The sequence below is a fragment of the Protopterus annectens genome, chromosome 11.part0 (genome assembly GCF_019279795.1).
Source record: "Protopterus annectens isolate FY-2018-M chromosome 11.part0, PAN1.0, whole genome shotgun sequence".
NCBI classification, from domain to species: domain Eukaryota; kingdom Metazoa; phylum Chordata; order Ceratodontiformes; family Protopteridae; genus Protopterus; species Protopterus annectens.
In genome coordinates this window covers 463,332,565-463,348,082 of record NC_056745.1, presented here as the reverse complement: position 1 = coordinate 463,348,082, position 15,518 = coordinate 463,332,565, and the positions used below count along the sequence as shown (strand labels likewise).

At 40.8% G+C, this 15,518-nt stretch overlaps 1 protein-coding gene across 1 annotated transcript in view; it reads right to left on the bottom strand.

Moving 5' to 3' along the window:
• MCM10 (minichromosome maintenance 10 replication initiation factor) overlaps positions 1-15,518 on the bottom strand; it is a 948,221-nt gene that overhangs the window by 298,497 nt on the left and 634,206 nt on the right. The window contains exon 14 of the mRNA XM_044087964.1: positions 12,713-12,824. Coding sequence (XP_043943899.1) covers positions 12,713-12,824 — 112 coding nt within the window. The remainder of the gene's footprint in view (positions 1-12,712; positions 12,825-15,518) is intronic.

Below are 15,518 nucleotides of genomic sequence, written 5' to 3'. Positions count from 1 at the left end.
CCTCTACGCCAAGCTTGCTTCTTTTTGAAAGCCTTCTTTGTCTATATTGGTCAGCCATGGTTTGTAGATTACTTTCCATAGAAGGGACAAGATTTATTGGGTCTATATTAGAACATCGAAGTTTCAAAACTTCGAATGTTCTAATATCGACCCCTATTCAGCAAAAGCTGAAAACATCGAACATACAGAACAGCAAATTTTTTCCTAGGGAAAAAATTTGCTGTTTTAAAACACATACACACAACACAAGCACACCAAACAAACAGCAATCCACACACATACACCTAAAATCTTACACCTAATCCTACACCAAACTATACATACACCACTAACTATCCACTTAACTTAACCCAAACCCTAAACCTAATGTCCGTCACTATCGCACACTCAACTCACCCGCACCCTAACCTTCACGTCCACACAATCACACACTTACCTGACCCGCGCCCTAACCCTAACTCACCTAACCCGCCCTAACCCTCACGTCCACACAATTGCATACATACCTAACCCACACCCTAACCCTAACTAACCTAACCCGCGCTCAATTGCACTTACCTGAACCCGACCAGTAACTTTCCACCACAGCGCTGAAAATACTAAAGCAACAGAAACAGACAACTGAATTCTTTCCCTAGGAAAAAATTCGGTTTTCTGTAGCTTCGATATTTTCAGCTTTCGCTGAATAGGGGTCAACATTAGAACATTCGAAGTTTTGAAACTTCGATGTTGTAATACAGACCCGATTTATCTGGGTATTTCTTGACATATTCAGGAATCAGTGGGTGAAACATTTGCCTAACCAATTCCATGCTTTTCTTTTCTTCCCATAAATGTTAAAGATTATGAGGATGAGCTGCAAAGGCTATCCTTGCCTAAGTGTGTGCCTTCAAGCTGCCCTTTAGCTCAGGCAAGGGTGAAGCCTGATCCATACATGTCTCTGCAGTGTGTGTGTGTGTGTGTGTGTGTGTGTGTGTGTGTGTGTGTGTGTGTGTGTGTGTGTGTGTGTGTGTAACGGCACTGGCAGCATGTTCACCACCATGGCTATCTAGACAAACTTGGATAGTTCTTTTTCAAGTTTTCATTCAGGATATCCAGGATTATACCCTCTACAACTTAAAGATTTCAACCTGGCACTTCAGCATATGCGTCGGCCAATTTACAGTACAAAAACACTAAGGAAGCCAAGTGTAAACTGTCTTTCTAACTCAAACGTGTAATTTTGGTACTAACCTAGACCTTTTGGTTGCTTCTACAGAATCCACTCCAGCTATGTAAGTACTTTATTTCTTTGTGAAGGCTGTAATACATACCAGTCTCCTTTGGATGGGTGGCTGAAAATCAGGGTTTAACAACATCAAATCAAAAGCATCTGCAAAGGCTGTGAGGACGCGCATAATGGACAAAGAGCTGGTCCTCCATACTCATTAACTACAAATACCTTTTCTTTGAAGAGGACATTTCTTTTGCGGCCCATTATAAATGGTCCCGAATTGGGTTTATCTATGAAACCAACATCTTCTGGAAGGGAGCTTGATTACAGTTTCTTGGTTATTGGTATCATAGTGAATTTCATGGTGGAGGAGATATGACATGTATATGCCAAGTCCTTCTCCTTGAGATCCAATTTCAATGTCAAATTCCTTGTTTCTCTTGAGGGGAGCAAGAATTTCCAGACAGAAGGTTTGGCTGGCTGGAAGTTTAGCCCTCTGCCATGCACTATATCTTCTCCTGCTAATCTCTTATAACCAAACTACAAAGATGGTCATGGAAGGGTTAGGAATATCTACGTTTCTAGTGTTGGGATAACCTCTAAAAGAAAGACAACATCCAACACACAAACTCTTGTGAATTTATTGAAAAACACCTCTGGAATGTCTGTTTTATTGTATATCTGTACAATCTGTGCTTCCCTCAGCCACTTTTCAAATCCACTCCTCCAACAACACAATCATAAACACCATCTCACATACCAAATTACTAGGTGTCACAACTGATAGCAAATTAAAATTCGACCTACACCTCTCTCAAACCATTAAAAAAAACTCACATCAAACTAGGCTCTCTTTACCGAATTAATCCTTTCCTAACTAGCCATTCTAGACTAAGCATCGCCAGGACTCATCCCTTATCTACTGTTCTCTGTGCTTCTCCCATCTTTACAAACCTTAACAAAACTGGCCTTACCAAACTTGAATCAGCCTACAATAAAATAGCCAAGTTCGCCACTAGCTCCCCATATAGGTCCCACCACTGCTCTGCCCAACAACAAATAAATTGGCTAAAATTCCCACAATAATTAACCTATGCCCAACTTGTCTTTACTCACCAACTCATATACCAGCCAAACAGAACCCTAGCCCTACAACAATTACTCCAACCATATACCAACACTCTGCAACTCCGATCCTCACACAAAACACTCCTCCAAGTATCCAAAAGCAACAACAAAGCCAGGGGTGCCCTCTACTCCCACCACATTTCTAAACTTTGGAACTCAATCCCTCAACACATCCCAAATGCTACCAACCTACAGCAATTCAAAACTCTGCTCAAAGACCACCTCACTAACAACTGGCTCTGCTCCTGCACCAAGCCAGGCTAATACCACTTAAGTGCGCATCAAATATCATCCCCTAAATTTTATAATCTCCATGTATACCCCACTCCCACTTGTTAACACCACCTATCAGCTACCTACAATAAGAGTATAATTTGATATTTTGTTTTGTAAGGGTATACATATGTACATGTATTAAAGTATACTCAAATGATCAACTAAAGATGGACCCCTGCCCCCCCCAAAAATATATATAAATAAATAAATATATATATATATATATATATATATATATATATATATATATATATATATGACTTTACTGTACTGTAATAATTTTCTCCTTTTCACTAAAGTGCCTATTGTATATTGTACTTTCTTTATTGTCTTTAGATATTTCTGTTAAATTATATGTAAAATCGACACTGTACCTTCAGTGTTGTTCTTGTTTTATTGGAGCTTTTCTCCCTGGGCCTCCGCTGAAAATGGGCTCACACCCAGATGGACGATCCCGGTCAACAAATGTAAAATAAATAAACAAACTGTTTTTTTTTGTTCCACTTACCTGCCCAGCTATTGTGGTGGTCTTAAGTCTTGGTGGCTTTCAGTTGCCCACCTCTAGTATATAGCTGATACTGAATACTACCCCACTCACATAACATCAGCTCATTCTACTGTTTATAGTGAGAACTTAGAAAAGGCCCACCCCCTTTAGCTTTTGAACCTTGCATTATCCCATTATTTTCTCTTTCTTCACTTTCTACTTTAATAAAAAAAAAAAAAAAGTACCCCTTTCTACTTCATTTTGCTGTTTGTGCTTTTAGTTTGCCGTATTTATCACTGCTTATTGGTAGCCTCACTAAACTGATGACAGTATTCTACTGAATTGCTGCTTTATTTGTGCTGTCTGTTACTGCTGTGACTTGTGAGATACTGTTCAAAGCAATATACTGATTAACTATATTTCACTGCTATCTACTGCAATTCATTACTGTTTAACTGCATTTTACTGCATTTCGTTGCTGTTTAACTGTATTTTTTCATACTGCGAGTTCTATTCTGACTCACGTATATGGACAACCCTCTACTACTACCACATAGGAATACAATTTGTGAGAGATGCAAATACATCAAGCACCTAGTGTCACTGCTCTCTCCTCCACAAACCAGTATATCTGGTACTGAGAAGGTTGGCAACAACAACACCACACCTCAAACACCACCCACACCTACACAACACACACCTACATATGCTGATGCCCTCAATAAAAGCATACCCAAACAAGAGAGACCTCAGAGGCATAGACGCACACAAACTCTACTGCCCACAACACCATACATAGTCCACACACCTGTATCTCACAGCCACTAAGGCCTAAACATAAACCCAACATATTAGTCAAAGGAAACTCCATTGTGAGACACACATGTGTCTCTCGCCAGGCTGGATAAGGAGAAAGTCACAGTTAGTTGTTTGTCGGGTCCAGAATCCGCCATATCACCAATGCACTCGTGTCTCAACAGGTACTGTTATGACTCTGTCATAATCCATGTTGGAGTAAATGACTTGAGACGTACCTCCCTGGACTACATGAAGAGAGACATGATCGAGCTCGCTGAGTGTGTTTCTCAGGCAGGTATGTCCCTAGCCTTAAGTAGCATTCTACTGTCACTCAGAATGATGCCTCAATACAAACAGAAAATGATTGACTTTAACAACTGACAGTTTCTGGTGTCATTCAAAGGGGATCCGATTGACAAGCCACGATGCTTTGCCAGAGATGGCCTGCATCTGTCTCCCTTGGACTTCAGGTTCCTGGCAAAGGCTCTTGCCTCCCCCATAGTGCCTTTTTTAGGCGATGCCATGAGGTCAAAACTACCAACATGAAAATTTCATCAAAACGTAAATTAAAGGTTATGCTGCTAAACACTAGGAGTCTAAACATGAAACTGCACTCATTGCAAGCATTCTTAACTCTGGAAGAAGCTGACATTTGTGCAGTCACAGAAACCTGGTTCAAAGCTGCGGAGAGCACCCCAGCCATACCAGGTTACTCATCCCATCACTCCTTCAGACCCCAAGCCGTGGGCAGCAAAACAAAAGGAGGTGAAGTTGCAATATACATAAAAGACATACAACACCTCTAGGCTAGTCAGACAGTATGATGCACAGGAAATACTCCAGGTGCAGTAAACAACTGACAAGACCCCTATTCAAATCATAGCTAGCTACAGGCCTCCAACTCTGACTCAAGATGCCCACTCCACCTATCTGGACCTCCACAAATCTATCAAGATTCAACCCTTTACCCTGATCCTGTGCAACTTTAACTACCTAACCATAGACTGGAAGAAATACTCATGCAAAAACACAAATGCCCAGAGATTCCTTGATTTCATCAATGCAAATGCCTTGGACCATCTGGCTGACACCCCCACAAGAGGTGAAAATATCTTGGACTTGGTATTAACCAACATGAGTTGGTTAATACCAGCTAGGGTCAAACAAAAAACATTTCTCCAAAGCTGATTACAACCTCCTGAGGGAAGGTATGAACAGCTTCACAGCCCCCTCCCCCCCCCAAAGAAACTGGCACATATGTCCAAACTTACACCAAAGTACTATATGAGCATTTATATAGCTGCATGGAATCAGGAATACCAGACAGGACAAAATCCTCCTCCTCAAGAAGAGTAAATCTGTCTGGTGGACATCTACAATAAATAATCTCTATAATTAAACAGAAAAACTTGCTGTCCAGGACCAAGAAGGAGCAGGTGTCTAACTGGAAGCAATCTCTCCTTAGCCTGAACAAGCAAATAAGAGCACTAGTGAAATCCTCCAAAGCAAACTTCGAGTCCAAACTGGCTACATCTACTAAAGACAATCATAAGGCTTTCTTCACATCTCAAGGGAAGCACCCAGATCTGCTCAGAACTGGTGGTCAAGGACACCACATACACAAACCCTGCAGATATAGCCAACCTGCTGGCAGCCAGGTTCAGTGAAAACTTCACTCCTCTGCCTCCCCCCCCCATCCGTAAAACAGGACATCCCCAGTACCTGCCCCCCTCGCCTTATCTCTAGGGAACAAGTCATCACTACCCTCTCAAAGGCAAAAAATACAGCCTCCATGGGACTCAATAACATCCCAGGCTGCATCCTACATAAACTCAGGCAGGAACTTGCAGCACCATTAGGCACCCCATTCAACCAAAGCCTGAGTACCAGCTTCGTCCCAGCCAAGTGGATGACAGCTACTGTCATCCCTTTTCACAAAGGTGGAGTGTCCACCGATCCAGGAAATTATAAACACATCAACTTAACTAGTCTGATCTGCAAGGCCATGGAGCTGATTATCATGGACCTCATTAACAAGTGCACTGGCAACCTCCAGACACTTGATCCCACACAGTTTGGTTTTGTCAAGGGGAGGTTATGCCTGTCATATTTAGTCGAATTCTTTGAGACAGTCACCAATGCCATAGACGAGGGGAAGATGGTGCACATTGCCTGCCTTGACCTGGCCAAGGCCTTCGATACTATTCTCCACTCGGGTATAATAGATAAACTCTCTCAACTAGGCATCAGTCCATATGTTACCAGATGGGTAGCAAACTGTCTCACTGATAGAACCCACCTATTCAAATTAAGGGAAGTCACCTCAAGCAGTAGACCTGTAACAAGCAGTGTACCCCAGGGATCAGTCTTGGGGCCTCTGCTGTTTGGGATACACGTCTCAGAGGTGCAGGCCAAATATAGTGGGCTATGGCTGACCAAGTTTGCAGATGACTGCAAGCTGGCTGCTGTCATCAATTCCCCTATTGATGTGGACATCCACCAAGAGGGTCTCACCCAAACAAATGACTGCTGCCAGAAACATGGCCTCAATCTGAATGCCAAAAAATGCATCATCACCCTTTTGGGGAGAATGATGTCCCCACAAATTATCACACTGATAATAAGGCACTAAGCATGCAATCAGTTGTGAGGGACTTGGGAACCCAGGTTGATAGCAAACTGACTTTTGACCACCATACTGCCTCGGTTGTATGGAAAGCTTTCTACATTGAACACCTCATTAGTAAGGGTACCTCATCCAAGGACAAGATGGTTACAACATCCCTGCATTCTTTCCTTATAAAACAGACTATTGAATACAATGCGCCTTTCGGCATGTACCTCACAAAGCACATGCAGCAGCTGGAGAGACCACAGAGATTCCTCACCCAGAGAATCCAGGGCCTCAAACATCAAGATAGGCAAAAAGCCCTGCCCCTCTACTCAGTCTCCTACAGACTCCTCAGAGGTGACCACTGTCTGGCATGCAAAGCAATCTCAGACCGCACCCTGATGGGACTGCTGCATATCCGCAAGTTAAGCTCAACTCAAGTAACCCGCACGCAAGACCTCAACCTTGTCTGTGACATCAATAGGACTTGTTAGCAGGACAGATATGTGTCCCAGAGACTCCCCCTTTTGTGGAATAGAGTCCCTCTCCATGTAAAGCAGAGTACCTCATTAAACCTTTTTAAGTGCAACCTGGATAAATGGATGAACAGAAAATACACCCCTGGGATTCCACCTATGTCTCTGCTGGACAGTGGCATAGGGTGCTAAATTGTTGGCTACGCTTGTAAGGACCTCAGGGCCAATAGCCTAGTAACTTCCTATTTATTTATTTATTTTATTTTACATTTGTTGACCGGGCTAGTCCAGCTGGATATATGTCCATTTTCAGTGGAGGCCCGGGGAGAAAAGCTCCACAATACAATAACACTAGCAAAATAGGACAAGACATGTATTTCAAGTAGACATTGGTACATTACAAAACTTTTATGATATCTTACATGAGTAGGAATTTTATATTCTATATCCAGTAGGAACAAAAGCTCGATGTAAAAAAGAGCTCGGTATCATAGTAGTTTGAAATAATAATGGAAATTATAACTAAGATGCTGTATATACTTTGGTCACACAGGAAGTCAGAAGATAAACATTAGTTTGAATGGATAGAGTGTACAAAAGCAAATAGCGGGATACAATAATCGTGTTTAGTCTCACAAGAGTTGAGGTGTGATAAACCTGCTAGGAAATACCACAGTATATACATATTTACATGAGGAAAGAATCCTCAGAAAGGTCAAGCGCACTGCTATTAGACAGTAAACACAAGCTAGGAAATACCACAGTATATACATATTTACATGAGGAAAGAATCCTCAGTAAGGTCAAGCGCACTGCTATTAGAGAGTTAACACAAGGTAACATTCAAAAGAGGCTGGGAATCATGGGAGTCTTAAAGGGGGTATGGTGTTATGTCCGGGTTATCACAGGGGCATAGCCAGTGTGATATGAGGTAGTGTTTGAGCTTGCTTTTAAATAAGTTAACAGAGGATAGTGAGGTTAGCTGATTTGGAAGGTTGTTCCAGGCCTTGTCTACTGTATTAGACAACAGGGTGTCACCAGCTGAATTGTTGGATTTGGATATTTGTACAAGTAGTTTGTTGGATGAGCGCAAGGTTTTGAGATTGTTATAGGGGATGACTAGGGATGTGAGTACGGGTGTATTCTGAGGTAGATACAGGATCTTATGGGCTACTGTTAGTTGATTGAAAAGTATTAGATTTGGCAGTTCTAGCCATCCGAGTTTATTCAAGTTGATACAATGATGAGTTCTATAGGAGGATCCTGCTGCGAATCTGGCTATATTGTTGTAGGAGGATGACAGTTTATTCAGGCTACTCTTGCATATTTTGGTATAGATAGGGGAGGCATAGAGGAGGGTAGAGATAAGGTGTGTGCGAGCAATGGTGGCCCTGGCTAGAGGAGTTAGAAAGGGTTTGATTCTATAGAGGGAACCTAGTTTCTTATTAACTGTTTTTATGGTGTTATTAATGATGTGAGGTTCAAAAGACAAGTGATTATCTATTAGTACTCCGAGTAGTTTGGTGGTTGTTTCTGGGGATATTATAGTTCCCTTATTTGAGGTAATAGTAAAGTTAAGTGGAGAGGTTCTGCGAGTGGGGTTGAATAGTAGCATTTTTGTTTTGTTAGGGTTTAAGATAAGACATCTTTGTAGGAACCAGTTTTCAACTGTGCTAAAGGTCTTTTGGGTTAGTAACTGAAGTTCTGATTGGGTAGTAGCAGAGCATATGAGTGTGGAGTCATCTGCATATTGGATACAGTCAGCTTGTGGAATTACAGAATGGAGGTCATTTGTAAAGATGCAGAAGAGTAAAGGACCCAGTATGGATCCTTGAGGGACCCCTAATGCTACTGGGAGGTGGGAAGATAAATTGTTTTCCCAAAGAACAGCCTGCTGTCTGTTATTTAGGTATGATTGGAACCACTGTATGGTAAGGGCATCCAATGATAAGTTTTTGAGTGTGTCTAGGAGAAGGTGGTGGTTACCATGTCAAATGCTTTAGACAGGTCGATAAAAAGGGCTGAGGATGGGGTATCATTATTACGATTACTATTAATTTGGTTAGAAAAGGATAGGAGAGCGGAGGTGGTGCTATGATGTGGTCTAAAGCCATGTTGACAAGGTGCTAATAGATTGTTTTCAAGTAGGTAGGGTAACAGTTGTAGATGAATACATTTCTCCATTATTTTAGCCAGAGGAGATAGTATGGCTATGGGCCTGTAATTGGCGAATTCCTTGGAGTTACCACCTTTGTGAAGGGGGATGATGTGAGAGACTTTCCAGATTAAGAGGATAGTTCCTTCAGAGATGGTTCTATTAATGAGGATGGAAATGGGGTAGGCTATGTCTTTAGCAGCTTTTTGGAGGTATTCTGCAGGTAGTAGATCTGCAGAGAGTGTGGTGGGTTTCAGTTTATGGATGAGGTTAAAGATGAGGGATGTGGGCACTGGCTGAAAGTGAAATGGAGTAGGATTGTTGGTAGAGGTTATGTTAGAGCGTGGGTTGCTAGTGGAGAGCTGTTTAGCTAGGGATTGTATTGTTTCAGTGAAAAATGTGTTAAAGGAGTCAGCTATTTGGATGGGATTGTTGTGATCAGAGCCATTTGGAGTAGGAGTGCTTGAGCGTCCTGGGTGTAGGAGGTTACTGATGCCTAGCCAGAATTTTTGAGGATCGTTTTGGTGAGTTTGTTGAAGCTGATGGTAGTAGTTTCTTTTATCGGCTAATATGGCTTTTTTTGTTTCGTTTCTTAGCTGTCTGAATTGTAAGTGATCTGAGGGGCTTTTTGTTGTGCGCCATATGGCCCACAGTTTATTTCTTTGCAAGATTTTTTGTTTGGTAGTTTTGGTGAGCCATGGTGCAGGTTTAGTTCTGATTCTAACTTTGCGTAATGGGGCATGGCAATCTAAAATGGAAAGGAATTTTGAATTAAAGTATTCAACTGCATTATCTAATGGCAGGTGTTTAAGGGGTGTCCAGTTACAGGCTCTTAGTTCAGTTTGAAACTGATCAGGGTTAAAATTTTTGTTAGTATGAATTGTTTTGCAGATGGAAGAGTTTGGGAGTTCTATTTCAGATCTGATGAGATAGGTAAGCAAATGGTCACTTATGTCCTCTGGGAGGGTGCCTGTTTTATAATTTTGTTGAGGAGTATTAGTAAGTATTCAGTCAAGGGTACTTTCTTTGTTGTTAAGTTCATTGGTTCGGGTAGGGGATGTTATAGTTTGAGTAAAGCCAAATAGGTCGATACGAGTAGTAGGTTGCTCAGATATGCAGGAATTCCAGTTTATGTTAAAATCTCCAAGTATAATGGTTTCTTGGGGGTAGTTGCTTGAGAGCCAGCTAAGGATGGCCTCTAATGTGTTGATGTTATTGCCTGGAAGATAGACACAGATAAGATATATGGCTTTACTTTTGTTCAGCTGTATCTTAGAAGAATTTCTGCATTGTTGGAAAGTGGAGGTTTGGAGTCTAGCAAGGTAACTTGTAATCCATTCTTATAAAGTATGGCTACACCTCCACCTTTCTTATTATTACGGTCACATCTCAGGATGTTATAGCCAGGGGGTAAAACTGTACTGTCTTGTACTGATGGATTAAGCCATGTTTCAGTCAGACACAATATGTCAAAAGAGTGTACATCTATAAGAGCATGCAGATGAGCAACTTTATTATTGATGCTACAAATGTTAAGATGAGCTATCAGGAGAGAGCTGGCCTGCTTGGAAGGTTTGTTTGTAGTAGTATGAGTTGGTGTATTAGGCTGTGTAGCTGTGACTGTGGTTGGACCAGGGTTTGGGTGTATATCACCATCTATAAGGGAGTGGAACTGTACTTTTAGGATGAGTTATAAGATGAGTTATAAGAGTTTAAATATTAGGTTCTTGGTTTTTCTAGGTGTAGGGTTAGCTTGTGAAAAGTGATTGAGTCTATGAAACTTGGCTGCTGAGTACTTAGCTAGGTAGCAGTAGTTGCCAAGACTGTGTGGTCAAAAAGAATACGTTGGCTATCCAATGTATTCTACTATGATCTACTATGATTCTACTATGATCGAAAAGAATACGTTGGCTATCCTGTCATTCACACAGTTTGCAGGAACTGTAATTTTCCTAGGAGCACAGGGCTTTATGGGTACCTGGGAACTGGTGCCAGGCACAGTTGTCAACAAAGTCTTCTGAGAGAACTGATGAGTGGCAACAGAGGTAAAAGATAGAATCAGACTATGCCTCTGAAGGGTTCAAGTGAGGAGGAGACTCCCATTAGGCTAGTAAAGAATGAAACTAATCCTTACTAGAACCACACCACACAGGCCTCAGCAGGGCTGACAGAGTCACTACAGATCAAAGTTCTATACAGCAAACTCTTGTGCATTTAACTTCTGAATATTTTATTTTATTTATTTAACATTTGTTGACCAGGAAAGCCCGACTAGGACAGAGCTATTTTCAGCACTGGCCCATGGAGAAGCACTCCAGATGCATGTCACTCTCCTGGTCTTCTTCTGCTAGACGCCTCAAGTGTTAGGTTCACTCACAAAACAGCCTGTGCTAAGAAGTTTAGCTTTTTCTGAGCCAAACATGTCTTTTTAGCTCTTGGCCCTAATGAATGCAATTGTACAGTGTACACAGAAAGAGAATTTGAGGTTTTCTACGTAAAAAAAGGCCTTGTGAACAAGGCTAGAATTTCCTAGGTAGAATTTGTCTTCCACAATCACACTTACTTGAGCACTTTTCTGGGGACATAAGGGATACTGGAAAGATAGCCAATTCAAATCCTGTAATTAGGTCAAGCCAGGTAATAACAGTCATAGCCTATCTTTAGATCAATATCAAGAAAAAGTTCCCAAAGTAAATACTTGTTGTTTGCTGCTCTAGAAGTCATATGGAGGAGAACCAGAGGACAGGGACTAGCTGAATGCTTCTCAGAGTGGACAGACCTGAACACATGGTTTCAGCCTTTCCTCCTTCATATACAGTACATCAGTCATGTGCAAGTCTAAGCGTAGCTATGCATGCAGGGACATCTAAAGAAAGCTCTGGAAGTTGGTTTGAAATCTGGATGCTCTGCCTTTGGTTAATCCGTGGGGTAAGGAACACAACTATAGTGGTGATCCCTACAATGAAGATCCCCTGAGCCCAGGGGTTGACAGCACTGTTTCCATAATTCAACCATCACTCCTAGAGGAGAAAATGGGCTGTAAGGCACAAGACTCTGGGAGAACAAACAAGACAGCTGGGTGTACAGGAGGGAGGCTTGATGGTAATGGAGAAAAAGGAGCAATCAGTCAATCAATCAAATCAATAAGCAAGGTAACCTGAATTTGCATAGCCAGTCACTTTCTTCAACATTCTGGATGCTGAAAGACTGTACCTTCTCATGCAGTATTACAATGCCATACCTCCCTAATTTATACTCATTGTGTGGACTTAAGTAGCAAAAAAGTAGATATCTTCTGAAATCCAATTTTGCAGGGAGGCCCACACATAAGCCTGCAGACTAACACAATTTGTATACTTCACCAGTTCATCAGGGGGAAGCACACAAGCCGCCTTCTGGAATTGCTCCCATATTTGTCACACACACACACACACGTATGTATATATATATATATATATATATATATATATATATATATATATATATATATATATATATATATATGGTCAGGATAAACTTGCTAGTTCTGATTAAAGATAATTTTTACCAATAAATGCTGCTGACTTACCTTTTCTCTGTGGCTTCGGCTCTCTTCTTCCTTACATCAAGCATTTGCTGCTTTTGCATTTTTAGTAGCTCTGAAGCAGACAGTGACTGGAAGCTTTGCTTTCCAACAGTTACTGTAAAAATAATTAAAAGAGACTACATCAGAAAGTGCATGTGCACAAATATTTCAGTCACAGGCAAATATGCCCTTCTAGCCTGCCAATATATTAAAACAATTATTTCCATAATAAGTGTTCAGGATGTTCTAAAATATCCAAGTGCTTGCTTTAATATTTTCAGTAAACCAGTTTGTACACCTCTCATTGCTATGTAATCTTCTACATAAGTTAATGATTCTCTATTACTTTTTGATAACTTCAAACATTCCCAGAGGTAGTGGTCTATAAATGCCCCGAATACCTCAACAAGGTCTCCTGGTAAATGTATATATGAGACACTGTACAAGTTTGGATATTTTAGTCTTTCACAGTAACTCAAATTTTGACATCCATGAATGGCCTTGGTACATTTCCACTGTAATCTTTCCAATTTACTTACACCTGTTTTCTTATAAGTAGCCCATATTGTTGTTCCATACTCGTTTGGGTTTAATGTAGTATGTATACACTATTTCCAAGGAAGGTTTGAACTATGCTAGCTCAAGGTCAATATTTAACGACAAGTCAAAACTGTGTGATTTTTGTAATTGTTTTTTACAGTGCTGCTGAACTGAGTTATGCACTTAAAAATATGAAGCTGCTGATGAAGGAATGAACTATGCATCTACAATACAAAGCTGCTAGGAATGAAATCATAATATAAATGTACCCACTTTTTGCTGACACTCACAGCACAGTTGCCTCTACCCCTAACACAGCCTCATCCTTTCTTTGTTTAGCATCAGGTACATCTGGACCATCTTAACAACTGTACAACTGTTTCAAGTAATACAGAGCTTTACACCCTTTCCATTAAGTAGTAGTGCCTACAGCCTGTCTTAAATCATTCCCCCTTCCAGATGCCACCAACATGCCCTTATTCTTTGCTGTCACTGTCCTTCCTCCTTAAGTCTACGTTTTCGATCTACCCCTTAATAATTTGATACACCCAAACAAACCCCCCACTTTCTCTTCTAGCATACAGCAGACTTGGTGGGCAAAACAGTTTTTAGCAATCCAACTTTCTAAGTGCATTTAGCAAGTATATATATACTGGTCCAGCTTTCTAAACCTCCCAATCACCATAGTCATTCCATTCATTTCATCTTTCTGCTAGCTCTGTATAGCACATTACAGAGCAGCTCAGTTTCCCAGCCCCTGCATGATCATCAGAAACTGACATCCCACTTCAGATGTGGCCACAGCCGTAAAAAGGGAAAAAATAGAAAAAAAATTACCTCAGCATCTCAAGAATCTACTCCCCAAGATCAACCTGAAGTCTTCCATAACACCCTTTTCATAGTGGACAGTAAGATTCAATTTCGGGAGTGATAATAAATTCTGAATCCTTTTCATCCTCTGTCCTATTTTTTCACCCTGCTGATCACAAATGCTTATCAGTGTAAACCCCAGCTGTCATTTGTTCACCTACAATGAAAGGTAACATAGTTGTAAAATGACCACTGTCTCAATTTTCATATCAGCAACCACGAATATCTTGCTCTCCAGCCTTACCGCAAAATCTGATAAAACACGGAAAACTGGACTGGCACTATATGATTCCTGTCTTTTTCTTTGTTTTTCAATGATCAGAAAACACAACTAGAACATTTTAAATAAGATAACATGCATCACACAAAAAGATCCTTTTAAACCACAAAAATAAGGTAGGAGCAAAACATAAAAAAATAAACAAGTTCTTGACTTAGCAGCTGATCATCAAGAAGGCTTTATGCATTAACTAGAATACTTGGAAACTTCCTTCTCATCTTCTCCTCTTTCATAGCTTGTTTTTAAGTCTCATAAGCTGCCTCCGTAGACAAGGAATCACAAACTGCTTTAGGCTTGTATAGAGTGTCTCATACTGAGGTTAAGGGATCTCGAAGGCTTATCAGTTTGTAAACCACCTTTGAAAAAAAGATATATTAATTAATGTGGCAAAATATGTAAGATAGGATCTACAAATGGGTTTATCTTTTCCACCAGTTATGATTCAATTTTTTTTTCTTGTAAGCCCCAATTGTGGGGTGCATGCTTCTGCTTGCCAGTGCACAATGTGGCATGACAAGTTGATTACTTAAACTATAACAAGCCTCTGAGCCCTTCAGTTTGCACCTATCCACTATAAGCACAGTTCCTGCAAATCAAGGAACAAAAAAATATTTCAAACCTACACTTAAAAAATAACATACTTATGTATACGTGCCTTGCTTTGGAGAATTCCAACAGCTGAGCTGAATGGGAGTCTGTCCAAGTTCAAGATCATAGCAGAAGGGTATTACAAGCACATCAAAGAGAGTCCGCTTTGTAGATCAACTGATGGAGAAAAAATAAAATATGTGTTCTATTCAAATTTAGGGAGCCTTGAAGATAGGCTGCACAAAAACGCTGAATTCCTTGCAGAAAATTCAACAAGGTAGAAGGGAAAGGATGACAGCCTAAGGATCAAAGTTCAGAAGGTTGACTTCTGAAGTACTTCGATATCAAAGGCAGTCTGGCTCCAAGAGCTGTGGTTGAGACAATAATGCTTGGTGTACAACTGAAAAACAAGTGGCTGTGGCACAGATGTCTTCAGTGAAGACACTGTTGAAACAAGCAGTGAAAGTTATCACACACTGATGAAAGACCTTTAACTGCATTTTCCAAAAAGAGGTTTGATGCCAGAGGACA